The 20,488-nt window shown below is 36.4% G+C and overlaps 1 protein-coding gene across 1 annotated transcript in view; it reads right to left on the bottom strand.

Moving 5' to 3' along the window:
- Positions 1-20,488, bottom strand: part of SDCCAG8 (serologically defined colon cancer antigen 8) — a 222,434-nt gene that overhangs the window by 63,878 nt on the left and 138,068 nt on the right. Inside the window, exon 16 of the mRNA XM_012644378.1 lies at positions 14,469-14,600. Coding sequence (XP_012499832.1) covers positions 14,469-14,600 — 132 coding nt within the window. The remainder of the gene's footprint in view (positions 1-14,468; positions 14,601-20,488) is intronic.

Genomic DNA, 20,488 nt, shown 5'->3' with positions numbered 1-20,488 from the left:
ATTTAATGTTATTATCCATGATGTGTGATGTATATCACAGTCACCCAGTGCCATCTTCTCTCTTGGGTCCTTGATTCTTTGCTGCTGCTGTTGAGCTCACTGGCTCCACGGTGGCCTTGGTTCTCCCACCTGAGGCTCACTGCACATACTTCAAGTCTTAGGCTCTTCCTGCCACTTGAAGTTCAATGACATGCCAAACACTAGAATGTAGAATTTGGCTTCTGCAGCAGGTACTGAAACAACTGGTTAATGTAATCTGAAATGCAGGGGAATTATCTTCCATGGAGAAAATTTGGGATCCATGAGATGAGAGGAAGCTGGGAAGATAAATTCCCTCTCCTTTTCTCCCTACAGTGAGCTATTTAGAGGCCCAGTTGCTTGTACAGCCTGTCCAGAAACATCTGTGTGGCTGTCACTGCAGCTGAGCAAGAAGCAGTGGCCAGTATGGTAACACATTATCTCACATTGTTTCCCATTCTTGCAGGCCTCACTTTCCTTTCCCTCACTCTGGCTGTCCTGGCTGGGGCAGCAGCCAAAATAAACATTAGTACTTAATCCTTGCTCAGGTTCTAAAACAATGGGAATGAAGGATTGGCAAAATCTTCTTTGAAATCACCCAGTTGGTTAATTAATATATCTTAAAACAGATATAGAAAAATACAAACGAGAGAAATAAGTTATAGGAATGGAAGTAGAATGATAATGCAAGCAAAATGGCTGCTGAAAAAGTCAGTAGACCAAGGGATTGAAACAAACTACAAAGTTAGAAGTTGGGACATGACAAGTCGAAAGCTATCAGGGACCCACTCCAGCTCACCAAGGATGAGAAAAGCATCATGGTGTTAGAAAGGCTGACATCACAGAAATGTCTCTTCTCTGCTTGAAACCCTTCAAAGGCTCCCTTCATGTCATAAATCCTAAGCATTTTTACATGATTCAAGAGAAAGACTCTTCCAGTTCTAATTTCTGAGAGTTCCACCTCCTATTAGGATATAGGAAACCACGCGCACACACACACACACACACACACACACACACACACACACACATCACTCCCACCCTAATAATGGAAAAAAGCCAGATAATCTGCAAAATCATAATTTTCTTGAGCCAGAGAGCTAAGGTTGCAAGACAACCTGGTAAACTAAATTTCAAAAGTTGTTCCTCTCTGAACAGACAGAACACTTAAACTGTTTTATCTTTGGCAGAGCAAGGAAAGGAGTAAGGGCCACTATAAAAGTAGATGAGAGGAAAGTAGCCAAAATTTTAATGGATTCTCAGAGTGTGTGCCGGTCTAGAATCCCTGGGAGCCCCAGATGCAAGAGGATAAGACAAGTCTGCACTCATTCTTAAGCACTTTTCCACGGGCTTCCTTTCACTGGATGCTCACAAGAAAGACTAGGGGCAGGGCAAGAAACCTGAGACTAGATCCTCTACCCCAGGGTGAGGCATGGCACAAAACCCTGCCCACTTACTAGACTCTATTTTTTCACATGAAGTAAAAGCCTCAAGCTTCTGGAGGAGGAACAAGAAACCTTCTCAGGGAAAGGCTCACTCACTGCCTCTGGGGGAAGGTGAGCAGCAAAAGCTGTCTTCCCCCAGGATATGGGTGGAAACCTCTTGCCCCTGGTTGTAGGAAAAGGTAAACTTTTACTGAGGGAAGGGTAGAAGCAAAATCAAAATCCATCAGAGGTGTGATGGTAAATGTTTAAACATCAGCTCTCTGGGGAAAAAGAAGTCCTAATTCACAGTGTCTGCCAATTTCTGTGATGTACCTACTTCTTCCACGGCCAATTTTAAACTATCAATGTGATGTCAAATGGCTCAACATTTCTAAAAATTTAAAAATCAGCTCCAGCACACCATGGCATCTGACATGAAGGAAGCAGCAGGAAATCCCACTCTCAACCCCATCATAAGCCATGATGAGAATCAAATGGAAATGCTCGAAAAAAAAAAAAAAGCCACAATATCAGAAGTAAAAAACCCCTTTAAGAAGTCTATCAGCAGAATGTACCCAGCAGATGAGGGAAATAGTAAATTTGAAGATTGGCCAACAGAAATTATCCAACATGAAATACAAAGAAGAGAAAAAAAAGTTGGGGTAGGGATAGGGAAAAGACTAGAACAGATATGACTAAGAGCTGTAGGTCAACAACACGTGGTCTAACCAATGCCTAATTGGAGTTCCAGAAGGAGAACAGAACGAAAGAGAGTAGAGAAGATCAAACTCCTGCTTGTCTATCTCCCTTTTTATTTTAAAGCCATAGCATCAGTTCTTGAAGAGATAATGCTCCCCTTGATCTCCAGACCTTCAAACACGTATTTCCTTTTTTCTATCAAGACTTCTTCTACTTCTTTTCATGGTTTGATTAGGTACTATTTCTCTAAAGAATTATACCCTGTACCTCTAAACCAGGGTAAGGTGCTGGTGTGATATATACCCAGAGCATCCTGGGTTTACTCATAATACAGTTTATTATAACTGTATGATTACTATGGACCTCACCAACTGAATAAGAGCTTCTTAAGGGTAGATAGTATGTCTTTTTTCTTTTTGTGCCCAGTGCTTAATACATGTTAATAAATATAGGGATATATTAATAAGCTAGAAGATGCAACATAGAGCACAAGCCAGGCAATCTAATTTAGGTTTTCACATTTAATATTCAACGTTTAAAATTATAGAGAGTCTAAGGCAAAGCAACAAACATGATTACAGAAATGAAAAAGAAATGTTATTTCACTTAAAAATGCTAAGTTAAATTTTAAGGGTTAAGGTAATGAGAATCTAGCTAAATGTAAACCAAAGAGAGAAATTTAGCTTTAAAGAGTGAATTGACTGAAAGAGATTTACATTGAATAGATGGAAGAAATTTTTCAGGGATTTTCACCACAGAAATATGCCTTTTCCCTTCTAATATAAGAACAGAAATTTACGTGCTCTGTCTTTTTAGCAAAAGACCTTTCTAAAGATAGATAATTTAATGCTCACAGCTTCTTGTGGTTCTTTGTGCAATTCCAACATATGTTTAGCAATTATTATTAATTGAATATTTTTATTATCCAGACTTTTAATTGTAGAAAAAGCAAAAATAATAAACATTATAACAATATTAAAATTGGCTGGTTATAGATGAGTTTTTAGAATGTTTGCCTACAAATAGGTATTAGTTATTTCCTAGTAGCTTATAAAGTTTTTCTTTTTAATTTTTAAATATTATAATATTTTCCTTCTCAGGAATAGAAGTTAAACTCTGTTAGCTTTCCTGTTTATTTGTTTGTTTGTTTCTAAAGAAACAAACTTAATGGATGAAGTTAGAGTTAGGAATTAAAAAAGAGTGCTCCTTCTACATAAATATAATCAACTGATCTTTGACAAAGAGCCAAGGTAATACAATAGAGCTGAGACAGTCTTTTCAACAAACAGTGCTGGAACAACTGGACATCTATGTGTAAAAAAATGAATCTAGACACAGACCTTACACCCTTCACAAAAATTAACTCAAAATGGATCCTAGACCTAACTGTAAAACACAAAACTATAATACTCATAGAAGATAATATAGGAGAAAACCTAGATGACCATGGGTATGGCAAGAACTTTTTAGATACAATACCAAAGGCATGGGCCACGAAAAAAATAATTGATAGACGGGATTTCATTAAAATTAAAAATTTCTGTTCCGCAAAAGTCAGTGTAAATAGAATGAGAAGAAAAGTCACAGACTGTGAGAAAATATTTGCAAAGGATACATCTGATAAAGGACTGTTATCAATTATACAAAAAAAACTTAAAGCTCAACAGTAAGAAAACAAAACTTGATTAAAAGATGGGCAAAGACCTTAACAGATACCTCACCAAAGAAATATATAGATGTTAAGTCAGCATTAAAAAAAAAAGGATGTTCCACGTCATACATCAATTAGGGAAATGTGAATTAAAACATCTACTAGAATAGCCAAAATGCAGAACACTGATGACAGCAAAAGTGGACAAGGATGTGGAGCGACAGCAGCTCTCATCCAGTGGTGGTAGGAATGCAAAATGGAACAGCGACTTTGGAAGACAGTTTGGTGGTTTCTTACAAAACTAAACATGCTCTTAGCATATGATTCAGCAATCATGCTCTTTGGAAAGAATACGAAAAAGTTGAAAACTTATATAACACAATAAAACTTGCACATAGATGTTTATAGTAGCTTTATTCAAAATTACCAAAACTTGGAAACAACCAGAATGCCCTTCAGTAGGTGAATGGATAAATAAACTGTGGCACATCCAGACAATAGGTATTATTCAGCTCTAAAAAGAAATGAGCTGCCAAGCCACGAAAAGACATGGAGGAACCACAAATGCCTACTACTAAGTGAAAGGACCCAGTCTGAGAAGGCTACGTGCCGTATAATTCTAACTATATGGCATTGTCAAAAAGACAAAACTATGGAGACAGTAAAAAGATCAGCAGTTGTCAGGGGTTTGGGTTAGGGAGGGATGAATAGGCCGAGCACAGAGAAATTTTAGGGCAGTGAAAATGCTCTGTATGATACTACAGTGATGGATGTATGTCATCATACATTTATCCAAAGCCATAGCATGTACAAAATCAAAGTTGAACCCAAATGTAAACTATATACGTTGGGTGGTTATGATGTACTAATGTAGGTTTATCAATTGTAGCAGTTGTACCACTCTGGTGGGGGATGTTGATAATGGGTGAGGCTATGCATGGGGGAGCAGAAATGGGGTATATGAGACATCTCTGTGCCTTCCTCTCAATTTTGCTGTAAACCTAAAACTTCTTTAAAAAAAATTAAAGTCTTTAAAAAAAAAAGTGCTCCTCATTTCTAACTACGCCCAAAATACAATTTTTTAAAAACAACTCGGTAAATATATCCCTCTTGAAATTTTATTTGGGGCTCATACTGAAAACTTTCCACCACACACAAATACACACACACACTCACAAACACTTAGAACATCATAGGCACATCCCAAGTACGGTCCAAACTGTTGTTCCATAAATCAGCCGGTGAAAATTCAAAAAGCATTTTCCCTTAGAAATAGCATTATGTAAACATGGCATTTTGGTTCACAGACTAACTTACAAGAGTCAATTTAACCCATAATGCAATTAAACAAGTATCTAGACTGTAAGCCTCTGTAGTTCCTGCTGCACCCCCTGAATCTAGAACAGAGCCAGCATGAACATGTGGAATGGAGGATATTGAATGAACAGCAGTGTGAAACATTTGTTGAGCACTAACTCTGTGCCAGGCACTGTTTTAACGACTTTTTATGGATTATTTTAGGCAATTTTCACAACTCTACAAGGTAGCATTTTGCAGATGAAGAAAGTGAGGAAGCGAGGAAGATGAAGTTTAAGATTAAGGAATCTGCTCATGACCACATGGCTAGAAAGTAATAAATTGAGGAAAACCCAGAAAGCCTGGTTCTAGGGTGCATCCTGCCTCTCTACTTTGGGTTTTAGGTCTTAAAAACATAGGACTGGAGCCTGATGACAGCTTAAAGAATGTAAGTTCCAGAGGGGCAGGAATGTCTGCTTGTCCTGCGACGTATCCCAAGCGCATCAGTGGCATAGAATAAGTACTCAATGAATATTTGATGAATAAATGAAAGGGATTTTTTTTTTAATTTTTCCTGGGTATTGGGCCTATCCTAGGCAAAAGTATACGAATATGTTTTTGGCATTTTCCTAACTTACTTTTTGTTGGGTCCCTTTCCCATTTAATGTTCTCTGAGGTGGTCAGTTATTATTATAGCACCTGCCTTGTTCCATCTAAGATAACTGTACATGCTGCTTTAAATAACTTATTATCTATTCCCAGATGAAAATTCTAACTCTCATAGGGTGGCAAATCTCCTGTTTTATTGGGAGAGCAGCAATCTGATTTGGTCTTTCCAATAAATTATAATCATACATGGCTTCTAGTCCTCTCAGCAATTTATCAATAATGCATAGAACAACTGGATTTTAAAGAGATTGCTTGTCAGCCTCAACTGGCTTATAATCTTAGTATAATTTGAAAAAAATAAACTTTTCTAAGCTGTTCCTGGTTTTCATAGCTCCCTTCTTTCCTCTGCATAATACTCTCAGACTGTTTATTGTTAGACACGTCAGGTGAGACAGCCTACCTAATCCACACATTTCCATGGTGCAGTGAAACAAAGTCTACTGATAACAAAGGGAAATTTCAAATAAAAAAGTTATAATAAGCATCTTTTCTAGCAACATGTAAATCACTTACCATTTTCTTCATAAAAATATAATTTTATATTATAAAATGGTACACAAATCTAAAATAACACAGCAATTTTGTTAATTTGCTTTTAATAGTCTGTTGTCAGTTATTTAAAAACACAGATTTGCGAGCAGCATACCACCAAAGGAGTGCCCCTCTGCAGCAAATTGGTGGGGCAGTGGTGGGAGGCAGGGATTACACATACATATCTGCTTTAGCAAAAGCAATATGGATGGTTCACTTCTGAATTATAATTTACAATATTAAAATTGGCTGGTTATAGATGAGTTTTTAGAATGTTTGCCTACAAATAGGTATTAGTTATTTCCTAGTAGCTTATAAAGTTTTTCTTTTTAATTTTTAAATATTATAATATTTTCCTTCTCAGGAATAGAAGTTAAACTCTGTTAGCTTTCCTGTTTATTTGTTTGTTTGTTTCTAAAGAAACAAACTTAATGGATGAAGTTAGAGTTAGGAATTAAAAAAGAGTGCTCCTTCTACATAAATATAATCAACTGATCTTTGACAAAGAGCCAAGGTAATACAATAGAGCTGAGACAGTCTTTTCAACAAACAGTGCTGGAACAACTGGACATCTATGTGTAAAAAAATGAATCTAGACACAGACCTTACACCCTTCACAAAAATTAACTCAAAATGGATCCTAGACCTAACTGTAAAACACAAAACTATAATACTCATAGAAGATAATATAGGAGAAAACCTAGATGACCATGGGTATGGCAAGAACTTTTTAGATACAATACCAAAGGCATGGGCCACGAAAAAAATAATTGATAGACGGGATTTCATTAAAATTAAAAATTTCTGTTCCGCAAAAGTCAATGTAAATAGAATGAGAAGAAAAGTCACAGACTGTGAGAAAATATTTGCAAAGGATACATCTGATAAAGGACTGTTATCAATTATACAAAAAAAACTTAAAGCTCAACAGTAAGAAAACAAAACTTGATTAAAAGATGGGCAAAGACCTTAACAGATACCTCACCAAAGAAATATATAGATGTTAAGTCAGCATTAAAAAAAAAAGGATGTTCCACGTCATACATCAATTAGGGAAATGTGAATTAAAACATCTACTAGAATAGCCAAAATGCAGAACACTGATGACAGCAAAAGTTGACAAGGATGTGGAGCGACAGCAGCTGTCATCCAGTGGTGGTAGGAATGCAAAATGGAACAGCGACTTTGGAAGACAGTTTGGTGGTTTCTTACAAAACTAAACATGCTCTTAGCATATGATTCAGCAATCATGCTCTTTGGAAAGAATACGAAAAAGTTGAAAACTTATATAACACAATAAAACTTGCACATAGATGTTTATAGTAGCTTTATTCAAAATTACCAAAACTTGGAAACAACCAGAATGCCCTTCAGTAGGTGAATGGATAAATAAACTGTGGCACATCCAGACAATAGGTATTATTCAGCTCTAAAAAGAAATGAGCTGCCAAGCCACGAAAAGACATGGAGGAACCACAAATGCCTACTACTAAGTGAAAGGACCCAGTCTGAGAAGGCTACGTGCCGTATAATTCTAACTATATGGCATTGTCAAAAAGACAAAACTATGGAGACAGTAAAAAGATCAGCAGTTGTCAGGGGTTTGGGTTAGGGAGGGATGAATAGGCCGAGCACAGAGAAATTTTAGGGCAGTGAAAATGCTCTGTATGATACTACAGTGATGGATGTATGTCATCATACATTTATCCAAAGCCATAGCATGTACAAAATCAAAGTTGAACCCAAATGTAAACTATATACGTTGGGTGGTTATGATGTACTAATGTAGGTTTATCAATTGTAGCAGTTGTACCACTCTGGTGGGGGATGTTGATAATGGGTGAGGCTATGCATGGGGGAGCAGAAATGGGGTATATGAGACATCTCTGTGCCTTCCTCTCAATTTTGCTGTAAACCTAAAACTTCTTTAAAAAAAATTAAAGTCTTTAAAAAAAAAAGTGCTCCTCATTTCTAACTACGCCCAAAATACAATTTTTTAAAAACAACTCGGTAAATATATCCCTCTTGAAATTTTATTTGGGGCTCATACTGAAAACTTTCCACCACACACAAATACACACACACACTCACAAACACTTAGAACATCATAGGCACATCCCAAGTACGGTCCAAACTGTTGTTCCATAAATCAGCCGGTGAAAATTCAAAAAGCATTTTCCCTTAGAAATAGCATTATGTAAACATGGCATTTTGGTTCACAGACTAACTTACAAGAGTCAATTTAACCCATAATGCAATTAAACAAGTATCTAGACTGTAAGCCTCTGTAGTTCCTGCTGCACCCCCTGAATCTAGAACAGAGCCAGCATGAACATGTGGAATGGAGGATATTGAATGAACAGCAGTGTGAAACATTTGTTGAGCACTAACTCTGTGCCAGGCACTGTTTTAACGACTTTTTATGGATTATTTTAGGCAATTTTCACAACTCTACAAGGTAGCATTTTGCAGATGAAGAAAGTGAGGAAGCGAGGAAGATGAAGTTTAAGATTAAGGAATCTGCTCATGACCACATGGCTAGAAAGTAATAAATTGAGGAAAACCCAGAAAGCCTGGTTCTAGGGTGCATCCTGCCTCTCTACTTTGGGTTTTAGGTCTTAAAAACATAGGACTGGAGCCTGATGACAGCTTAAAGAATGTAAGTTCCAGAGGGGCAGGAATGTCTGCTTGTCCTGCGACGTATCCCAAGCACATCAGTGGCATAGAATAAGTACTCAATGAATATTTGATGAATAAATGAAAGGGATTTTTTTTTTAATTTTTCCTGGGTATTGGGCCTATCCTAGGCAAAAGTATACGAATATGTTTTTGGCATTTTCCTAACTTACTTTTTGTTGGGTCCCTTTCCCATTTAATGTTCTCTGAGGTGGTCAGTTATTATTATAGCACCTGCCTTGTTCCATCTAAGATAACTGTACATGCTGCTTTAAATAACTTATTATCTATTCCCAGATGAAAATTCTAACTCTCATAGGGTGGCAAATCTCCTGTTTTATTGGGAGAGCAGCAATCTGATTTGGTCTTTCCAATAAATTATAATCATACATGGCTTCTAGTCCTCTCAGCAATTTATCAATAATGCATAGAACAACTGGATTTTAAAGAGATTGCTTGTCAGCCTCAACTGGCTTATAATCTTAGTATAATTTGAAAAAAATAAACTTTTCTAAGCTGTTCCTGGTTTTCATAGCTCCCTTCTTTCCTCTGCATAATACTCTCAGACTGTTTATTGTTAGACACGTCAGGTGAGACAGCCTACCTAATCCACACATTTCCATGGTGCAGTGAAACAAAGTCTACTGATAACAAAGGGAAATTTCAAATAAAAAAGTTATAATAAGCATCTTTTCTAGCAACATGTAAATCACTTACCATTTTCTTCATAAAAATATAATTTTATATTATAAAATGGTACACAAATCTAAAATAACACAGCAATTTTGTTAATTTGCTTTTAATAGTCTGTTGTCAGTTATTTAAAAACACAGATTTGCGAGCAGCATACCACCAAAGGAGTGCCCCTCTGCAGCAAATTGGTGGGGCAGTGGTGGGAGGCAGGGATTACACATACATATCTGCTTTAGCAAAAGCAATATGGATGGTTCACTTCTGAATTATAATTTACACACGACTTGAAATGTAGTTATTGGGAAACCATTACACTGCTGATGCAAGTATGCAATACTGCACTGTAGGGCATTAACAAAACAAACTAAATTATTATGATAAAGCTAAATTAACAGCAACTTATAATTAAAAGCAAGAATGGCAGCATTTAAAAACCAAAATGACCTCAGTACAACACTGATAACCTAGTGATAACTAAATGTCCTTCCCCCAAATCACTGGAAGTCAAACTATCAGAGCATGTGCTGCCTCACACAAGCTCTGCAAAGTGTGGAGGAAGCCAGTGGAATATTGCATTAGCATTCTCTATAAGTTGTTTTGTTTATAAAAAACAAATTTCAGTACTTTTAAATCTTTTACTTAATAGATTTTGGAACTGCCCATAAGAACTGACAAAAAGACCTATAATTTTGGGTCCGTCTTCTGGCCACCCCTACTCAGGGAGCTTGAGTCTACACTTTGATCACTTTTCTAAACAAGGGATGATCAACTCAAGAAATTTCCTCAGGAACAGGGAAGTTTTTTGACCATACTCCCCAAATCTAATATCAACAACAGACTTTTGGTTTATATAAAACAGAGAGAACAAAAGATTAAAAAAAAAAAACCCTTAAGGGCAACCAACTTCTTTCCAGACTGCCAAGGGAGGCTGGTCCTCTAGAACATCCTTCCTCTTTGCCTCTGGGGTTTCTGGAAGCACCATGGCAGCCCAGAGTGACCTCCCAGGAGACAGCAGGGGGTGTCTGGCTACTCTGCACTGCAGGCTCACAATACCTGGCCCCAATAGTGAGGGAGACCACAATAATGGGAGTGAGGCAGAGTAGATCCCTTACATCCTGTATTAGTATCTCCGGGCCTACCACAGTGACCAGTACAAAATAGATGTCAAATAAACACAGAAAAAACTACATCTGGCCTCAGCTCACCTTCCCAGCACCATATTCATAAACATGCATTTATCAGATATGTCCTGTTTCCTGCCACAGCTGTTGCAGTGTAGGCGGTGACCCTCCCCAGTCCAGGACTATTCTCTCTTCTATGCTTGGTACCCCAACCCACCTCTCTTCACAGGAACCTCATAACATCACCCCTTTGTCTACCTCGACATCTCCAAGTTCCTTTCGACTCTCCAACCCCCTTCACAGAAACATACAGTTAAATGAACCCCCTTAGGAATTTATTAAATCATTTCATTATTATCGTATGATATGATAAAGAGAAAAATTTTAAGTATAAACATTTTATTTAAAGTAAGTACAAATTTAGAAATAATATCAAATTTATTTTAAAAGTGATTTTATATGTAATAATGCCACTATTTCATTACATAAATTAAATCCTTAATGAATTATGTTAAAAAAGGCACAAGTGGCCAATATCATAAGTTTTAGCACCTATTTTTACTCTACAATATGGCTTTAAAATTAAATCTGTTATGAAGAAATTTTTGTTTTTTGAATGTAAAATTCAATTATTATAGCTTTCTCTTTTAGTTTTTAAGGGTTAAGATTTCAGACTTCTTATTTTCAAATATTTCTGTGAAAATAGTGAGTAGTCTTAATTCCCCAAAATTAAAATGTCAAATTAGATAAAAAGCAATACTGTATTTCCTATTTTTAACAATGGCTTTTGAAGAATAAAATTTCTGTTAGAAAAACTGAATTTATGGATTTGGTAAAGATCATTCTGAGGCTAATTTATAGGAGAATTATCAAATTAAAACTCATTGTTATATTTCAATCGGAAGCTTCATGTCTTCTGACAATGGTTTCTATGTATGTAATTTAAACAATACATTACCATACAAAAGGAAGAAAACTATGTAAAACTGTACAACTGACAAAACACGCAGGATCACTGGGAGTTGGTGACGTAGCACACACCCAGGTGAGAGAGCTCCACCGGCTCTGGGCTCTCTGTATACACCGAGTTCTATTTTCTAGGGGGAAATATGTGAATCAACACTTATTCCCTGCTCCGAAATGCCCTTCCCAATACACCCCCCACCACCAGTGTCTCTGGCTTTCCGTTTTCCCTTGCAGGCAAACCTCATGAAAAGGTGCTCTAAATTAGTTCTTTCAGATTTTCATCTCGCACTGATTTTTCAATCCACTCTAATTTGGTTTCTGTACCCACTCTTCAACTAAAATTGTTCCTGTTAACATAATCAGCAATGTCCATGTCACCAAGTCCAATGGATACTTTTCAGTCTTATTTAATCCCTCAGCAGCCTCTGGTTGTTCACTTTGTCCTTCGGCACGTGTGACAACATGCTCTACCAGTTTCTCAGATTGCTTTGCCTCAGTCTCCTTTGCCTGCACCTACTTTACCTTAAACCTCCTTCCTTCTTACTCTGTTTTTTTCTTTAGGTGTCCTTGTTTACTCCCAAGGTTTCAAATATCCTTTATAGGCCAATGGAGATTTCTATCTCCAGTCCAGACCTATCTTCTGAGCTTAGCCCATTATATCCACCTGCTCACTCAACATATCCATTTGAACATTAAATTCAACATGGCAAAAACTTAACACTGGGTCTCATGCCAAACCCAGGCCAATTCAACTGCAAACCTGCTTCTTTGGAGTGTTCTCTAGTTCTTAATAAGTAGCATGACTAGGCACATGTTGCTCATTTCTGCTCAGGCCAGAAATGTGGGTGTCATCCTTGACATGCTCCCCTTCTCCACCCAACACTGCCAATTGATTTAATTCTATTGATTCTACTCCCTTTATATTTCACCACTCTGTTGACTTCTATCACCATTATCATCACTCCAGTCCAAGCCACCATCATTGCTTTGCTACTCCCTAGTTGGTCCTGGGTAAACACTATGGCTCTGCTCCAATCCACTATCTACTCTGGAGTTAGAATGCTATTTCTGTGAGAGAGAGAGAGAGAGAGAGAGAGAGAGAGAGAGAGAGAGACAGAGTCTCACTCTGTCCCCAGACTGGAGTGCAGTGGTGTGATCATAGCTCACTGAAACCTCCAACTCCCAGGCTCAAGCAATCCTCCTGGCTCAGTCTCCTGAGTAGCTAAGACAATAAGCACACTCCACCACACCCAGCTAATTTTAAAATTTTTTTTAGAGACAGGGTCTCACTGTGTTGCCCAGGCTGGTCTTGAACTCCTGGCCTCAAGCACTCCTCCCACCACAGCCTCCCATAGTGCTAGTATGACAAGCATGAGTCACTGCACCTGGCCTAGAATGCTATTTTTAATGAAATCTGATCACATCACTCCTCTGTTTTTAAAAAACCTTTTGATTTCTTCCCGTTAATAACAGGGTAAAATAAAAGGTCCATGATAAAAACTTAAAGACCCTGTGCCTTAGGGCTGGCCCTTGCCTACTCTCCAACCTCACATGCCACTCTTTCCCTTATCTTTACGTTAAACACATAGTTCTTCTCTTCCTCAAAAATACCGTGCTTTTCTACCTCAAGACCATCAGTTTTACAGCTTTCCTTTCTCGAGGACAGAAGTTGGCTGGCTTTTCTACCTCCAAACCATCCATTTTACAGTTTCCTTTCTTTAGAACAGAAGTCGGCAAACTTTTTTAGGAGAGGGCCAGCCAGTAGATACAGTGGGCTGTGTCAGCCAAGAAGCCATAGTGTCTGACTCAGCGGCTCAACTCTGATGCTGTGGCACGAAAGCAGCCGCAGACAATATGCAAACAAATGAGCATGACTGTGTTCCTGGGCCATGAAAAGATGAGCTGTGGACTGGGGCACAGTTTGCCAATTCCAGCTGTAGAAGGCTAATAATCCCTAACCCCACTGCTCCCAGATTCAAGTGCCATGGTCTCACTGAAGCTTTTCCTGATCAGGATAAATCCCCTTATTAAATGTACTTATACCACAAAGTGTATGTCTCTTTTCTAGAACTGATCATTATTGTACAGTTGACCCTTGAACAATGTTGGGGTTAGGGGCACAAAACTTAACTACTAATAGCTTACTGTTAACTAGAAGCCTTACTGATAACATAGACACTTGATTAACATATTTTGTATGCTATATGTATTATATACTATATTCTTGCAATAAAGTAAGCTAGAGAAAAAAATGTTTTTGAGACAATCATAAGGAAGAGAAAATACATTTACCATATCATACTGTTATTTATCAATGCTTGTGACTCTAGCAATAGTATCTGTGCAACCTCTGTAGATATTTAACCTCTTTAGGCCTACTACATGTTTTATCCTAAAAAAAAGGCACAAAAAATCTAAAGTCTACAAAATAAATTGTGAAATTCCTCCATATTACAATATTACCAATTTATACCTAAAAGGGGGATGGTTTTCCTCCACTGTTCTAGATTAAAGCAAATTCTCTGCTTTGAGAGAACAGCAAAAAGGGGATGCGCTGTCCTTTTTGCATAGAATAATAACAGCCCGAAAGCATCAGGTTTTGAGTATGTCCCTGGAGTCGCGTAATGATCGTGAATTCTTTTTCTTTCACAGCAATTCCCCTTCTGTTTATAAACCAAACACATTCACCACAGGCACATCAGGGGATTATTGAACCTTTATTACCTTTGCTTCATCGTCTCATGTACTCGCCCATGCTGGACACACTGTTGCTCCAATTCTTCATTTCTTCTCCGTAACTTTTCCAGTTTGTCATATGTATACATTTTTTCTTGACTGAGCTGAGCTATTTCAGATCTAGAGAGGTAAAAACACAGAAGTAATAAATGTTACGGGTTCTTATTACTACAGTATATTTTTACTCTATAACTGTAACCTTATCTTAAGCTCCATACTTAAATGTAACAGTATAACAAAAATTATCTTATGTAAAAGAGAATATTACAGAAATTGCAAAATATCTAGAGATATATATGCATTGTAGGGACTCAAGTGTTAAATAAACGAATAACACTTACTCTAATAGAAATGGCTTTTCTAAGGAACAAGACAAAAATGGTAATGATCAAATCTCTTTTTAAAAAGACTATCATTCATTTAACAAACACTTACTGAGCATTTATTATAGGCCAGTCACCATGTTTTAAAGAAAAAACCCCAGACCTAACCTCTGTAACAGAGAATTTCTTTCAATTAACAAAGCCAATTTAATGGCACATGGTTAAAATCAAATAGTTCTGTGATAGTTAATTTTATATGTCCACTTGGCTGGGCCAAAGTACCCAGATATTTGGCCAAACATTATTCTGGATGTTTCTGTGAAGGTGTTTTTTAGATGAGATTAACATTAAGTCAGTGGACTTTGAGTAAAGCAGATTGCCCTTGTGTGGGTGCCTTGTCCAATCAGTTGAAGGCATTAATAGAAGAAAGACTGACCTCCCTGAGCAAGAAGGATTTCTGCCTCCAGACTGCCTTTGAACTTAAATTTCAACTCTTCCCTGCTTTTCCAGCCTGCCTACCCTGAAGATTTTGGACTTACCAGGCCTCCCCAACTGCAGTAGTTGATTCCTTAAAATAAATCTCTGTGTCTATCTCTGTCTATCTAGACCTAGATAGGTCAATAGGTCAACAGATAGATATCCTGTTGGTTCTGTTTCTCTGAAGAACTCTTAATAATTACACAAGTTCTAAAAGGCGTAATAATCTAAAGCAGCAGTCTCCTGTTCCCTGATCCCCAATCCAGCTAAACAGTGACAAATACTTTCAATTTTCGTAAAGCTATTTCTTCTGGTATTCACCTCCGTATTTTTAAATAAGTTCATCCACTATATCTTGTTCCATCAATTAGGAAATATCTACTGACTTATTATGGGAGATGAAGATTAAGCTCTTCTATATGCCTCATTCCCTTCTTTCTTCTCCAGCTTGTCAATGTAATTACCAGTATTTCAGTTTGGGGTTCAATTAGTATTTGCTTTATAATGACTACTTAAATATTAGTCCTTGCTACCCAAGCAGTATATTATGATTACATTTGCACTTGTGTACATTCATTTTCTCCAAACTAGTGGGCTTTAGCATAGGATGACTGAGTGGCAAGCCACCTTTTCTGATGGGAGATCCTCAAATATCACTGTCTGTCAACTTTGTTTATCAACATTCTGTTGCTCTGGAGAAGGATCTTTTGGTTTCCTGCTGTTGTGTACAATCATGACTGTCAGCAACCTAGAAGCTGAGTGGAAACAGGAGGTGAGAATCTTACCTTTCAGACTACAGTCTTTCTCTTAATCCCTCTATTCTAACTTCAGTGCCCCTATTTTAACCAGAGCTCTCTGGTTTAATCTCTTCAGAGGGGAAGGCCCTAGTCTTCTTTACGGATGAGGGGAAGTTACTTGGCTGGAAGGGGTAGAGTAGGAATCTTCCATTTTTCTTCCAAGTTTTCCTGGAATTCTGAGAACAGATTAGCTTGCTTCACATATCCATATCCCACTCTGGACACTTAAGGTTAACTGTTCTCCATTCTGCTAAGTCAGGTACCATTTCCCCAACCTTCTTTCTGTCTTCATATATTTCACTTGGGATCACAGGTATCTCCTTTGGTGATGGCTGATGCCCCTCAGGAAATATGCTGTCTTTAGAGTCTTAGATGACAATCTCAAGTTTCAAAATTTGAAGATCAGAAAGATGTCTATCCAAGAAAAGTTGTTTCCCTGTCCTTGTTTCAATTAAACTCTAAACTCTTGCCCACTGCCCCCATCTCCTCATGCCCTAACTGTCCCAACAGTTACAACTGAAAGCTTAAAATTCTTGCAGATCATAATATGAGTAGCTTCCAGGTTAATGATTGGTTTGTTCCCTGAAGTTTAAGTAATACTCTAGTTGTAAAATTAATTCCCTCCAAAGAAATGGTTCTTCCATTAGGCAAGATAGACTTTTCTTCCCGGTTAGGAAAGGATTTCGATTTGCTAAGGGAACTCTCACCTTCCAAATCATTCCTCCCAAGAACCAAGCTGCTCACATGTTTGGAGCAATCTCTTGCTTTTAATTCACCTCATTTCTCATTTTGTTTTTATCTTGGTTCAAGTGTCATCTCAAAGGAAGCTTGCCTTGATTAGTACCTTGCAGTTCTCAATATGGCAGCATATTTATAAAACTACCTCTAGCCTTTATGTATATATTAGCTTATAATTTATTCTTTTGAATAGTGCTCTATTCCTTTATACAAGAGAGAGTGGATTATCTCATTTTCAAGCTCAGATCAAGTGCTCAATCTACATTTGCTCCTCCTAATAAGAATTTACTCATGTTTGAAATAGTCCAAAACAAGTTGGTAATGACTTATGTTTCTTCTTTCACAATTACATATAATATAAAAGAAATTAGAGGTAGTTATAATAACTTTTTAATTTAGTACTCCTTCCAAGATTAGTGTCTCTTATCATACCATGCACTAAAATAAATCCCCAAAAAAGAAAAAAAAAATACCCTTAAACCATGTTAGAAAAAAATGCAGAAGAACATTTATCTATTCTCAGGAACTCAAACAAAAAGAAACTTTTTAAAAAACATCACAAAGAAAAAATAGATTTTATAAAACTTCTATACTTACAAATCACGTTTGGAAAAAATTGTACATTTGGGTGAAAGTATTCATTACAGCATTATTTCTAGAAATAAACTTGCTCTGCAACCCAGTATCTGGAAACTTAACCCAGAAATCTATCAACAGGAGATTGGTTATAGTACTTATTCAATGAAATATCAAGATATTATTCTGAAAATGTGGCTATTTATTAATGTTCTTTATTGACCTAAAACTATGATATATTGATAAGAAAAAGAAAACACTAAAAATCAGCATGTATAATGTGATTCCATTTCATAATTAAAAAAATATTTTGACATGTATACCAAATATTAATATTAATATAGATTATTTCTGAGTGGTAGGATGAGTGTTTTTTCTTTATTCATCCTTCCCCACACTTTATAAATGTTTTAAATGGACGTATACAGTATTTTTTTAAAAAAATAAAATCATTTTGATTTTGAAAAAATTCATAATAAAACAAAATGGAGAAGTCAATGGTGGGAGAGATTTGGGGAGGGGACACGGAATGTATAGGAACTCTCAGTACTTTCTGCTCAGTTTTGCTGTGAATCTAAAACTACTCTAAAAGTAAAGTTTAATAATTAAAAAAATATACAGAACTAGGAAAACACTTATAAAAACAGGATCAATAAAGATTAAAAGCATCATTAAATAAAGCACTAACTACACTCTCCATCAACATTCCAGTTAAGAAAAGTACAAGGAATATGAAAAATATCCACAGAAGAAACACAAATGGTCAATAAACATTTATAAAATATTCAATTTTACATTATTCAAAGAAATGCGTAACAAAACCAGATACTACTATCAAATGTTTCTTGCATGCCTACTCTATAACAAATAGTGGAATCCATCCTTTACAACATTAATGATCTCAATCCTGCAAGGTACCTGTGTTTATTTCTTTTTCTCTGTGAGATAAATATGAAGATTAATGATTTGCCAAAGATCACCCAAATGGTGAGTGGCCAGGCCCAGATACTAATACTATTCTGTCCACTTCTTAAGGGGTAGTTCCACCCACCCTGCAATACTGCTTCCCCCTTTTGTTCTTTTATCTCCCACTTCTTTTTAATGTTACATACTGATATGGGCATGTATATATATATATATATATATAGAGAGAGAGAGAGAGAGAGAGCGAGCAGAATTTAGTACAGTACTTAAGCAAAGTAAAACACATTAAAAGCCTTAAAAGGATTCATAGTTTTTGGACCAGCAATCCCCTTTTAGCCATCTCTACTAAGGGAATCATCAAAACTTCAGATTTATGCATACACTTATTGTCATATTATTATTCATAATGGTTAAAAATTGGAAGCATCTTAAATGTCTAATGAATTATTATGCATATAAATGATTCAATTAAAATTTTATTTCCAAAGTATTTACTGATATAGAAAAATGTTCATTAGATGAGATGGTATTAAGTGAAAAAGCAGATACAAAACTGTATATATACTATAATCTCAGTCACAATATAAATGTATGCATACATACATATGGAAAATGACTGAAATATGTAAAAGGTAACAATAGTTATCTCTGGATGATAATGTCACAGAAAATTTTTTTCCTTAATTCTTCTTTGTATTTTTCAAATTTCGTACATTGGGGATCTGTTACATAATTACAAAAATGTAAATGTTATTTGTGAAGTACATGCTACTACCAAGTGTGTTATTGTAACAATCTTTCTTTTTCTGCTTTGCTTATTTTTGTTTTTTTCTTTATTTATAATGGTAGTTCACTGCCAACTTCCATTGTTCAATAAAAACTGGGCCCATGTGCATACACGTCATCCTTTTTCTGTCTGGAGCTCACAATATATTCATAGAACCAGTAGTTTGCAAAGCTCAAAGAGTAAACTTACAAGTTTACAAGTTTCTATATTAGTTTAGAGATACATTTGTGGCATGTTTATCCTAGTATCATATAAAAGGATAATTGACTCTAATCCATTTTCATAGAAAATTTCTGGCTTTCCAAAAGCACCAACTTTCCCCTGCATTTTTATATACCAGTTATATTGTGTAATTGCATTTACATGAAATAGAAGATATTTTACTACTATAATTCAGATTAAAATGATTGCTTTTTAAAGGAAAACATGACACTTTAATTTTTTTATTCTTTTAGATTCTGGTTTGACTTTTTATAACAATTAGCAGAGGCCAATATCAGTCTCCTCTTGTAGAATATAATATTTAAAGCATTCCCAACCTAACATCATCTAAACATGCAAGGGAAAAAAAATAGTTCAACCGGGTGTGTGTTCTTCACTTCAATTAAACTCACACAGTTGGATACCTACTGTTGCCAAAGCAGTAATATAATTTATACATTATAGTCCACACAGTAAAACTACACTAAAAGTCATTTAACAATATTTATAACACCATAAAATACAGTGTTAAAATATATGAACTGCAATATGTACCAAAATTATAAAATTTGTTTCTCATCATCAGTGATTAAAACCAGGATCATTGCTCTAGCCTCAATACTCACAACCCTGGTGACAGATTAGAATTCAAATCTTAATGATCAATTTACAATTAACAAGATAGAAGTGAAACAAATTAAACCAACCATTATATATAACGAGACCCCATGGACTCCCATTGTTCCTCTTAATTACAAAACGCAAATCACAAATACACAATGGGCAGTGTTAGACATCAATCCACAAGCCTCGCAACCCAGAAAGTGACAATGACAGAAAAGAAAGAAGAGAAGCAAAACCACATAGATCCGGGTTCTGTGCTCTATACTGTTCTTTTCAAAGTGCAAGTGGTGAGAGGCTGAAACCCAGCACAAACTAGATCTCCACTCTGTGCTGGCAGAGGCTCTCTCCTAGCCAGTGCCCAACCTTCCCCAGCGCTTCCAGGCCAGGTGTCAGATAACGCTGCAAACTGCACTGCAAGGTTTTACTGCTGATTCATCTAAGCGTCTGGGGGAGAGGGAGGACTTCCTTTACTTTGATAAAGAAAAATCACAGTTGTTCCAATGGTATTTAAATATCTCCCTTTACCTCCCTCAAAAACAACCCCATAACTGTAATAAGCTC

This window comes from Propithecus coquereli, unplaced genomic scaffold, assembly GCF_000956105.1.
Source record: "Propithecus coquereli isolate 6110/MARCELLA unplaced genomic scaffold, Pcoq_1.0 Scaffold210, whole genome shotgun sequence".
Lineage (NCBI taxonomy): Eukaryota > Metazoa > Chordata > Mammalia > Primates > Indriidae > Propithecus > Propithecus coquereli.
Note: the sequence above shows the minus strand (reverse complement) of the source record. Positions and strands in the feature narration are given on the sequence as shown.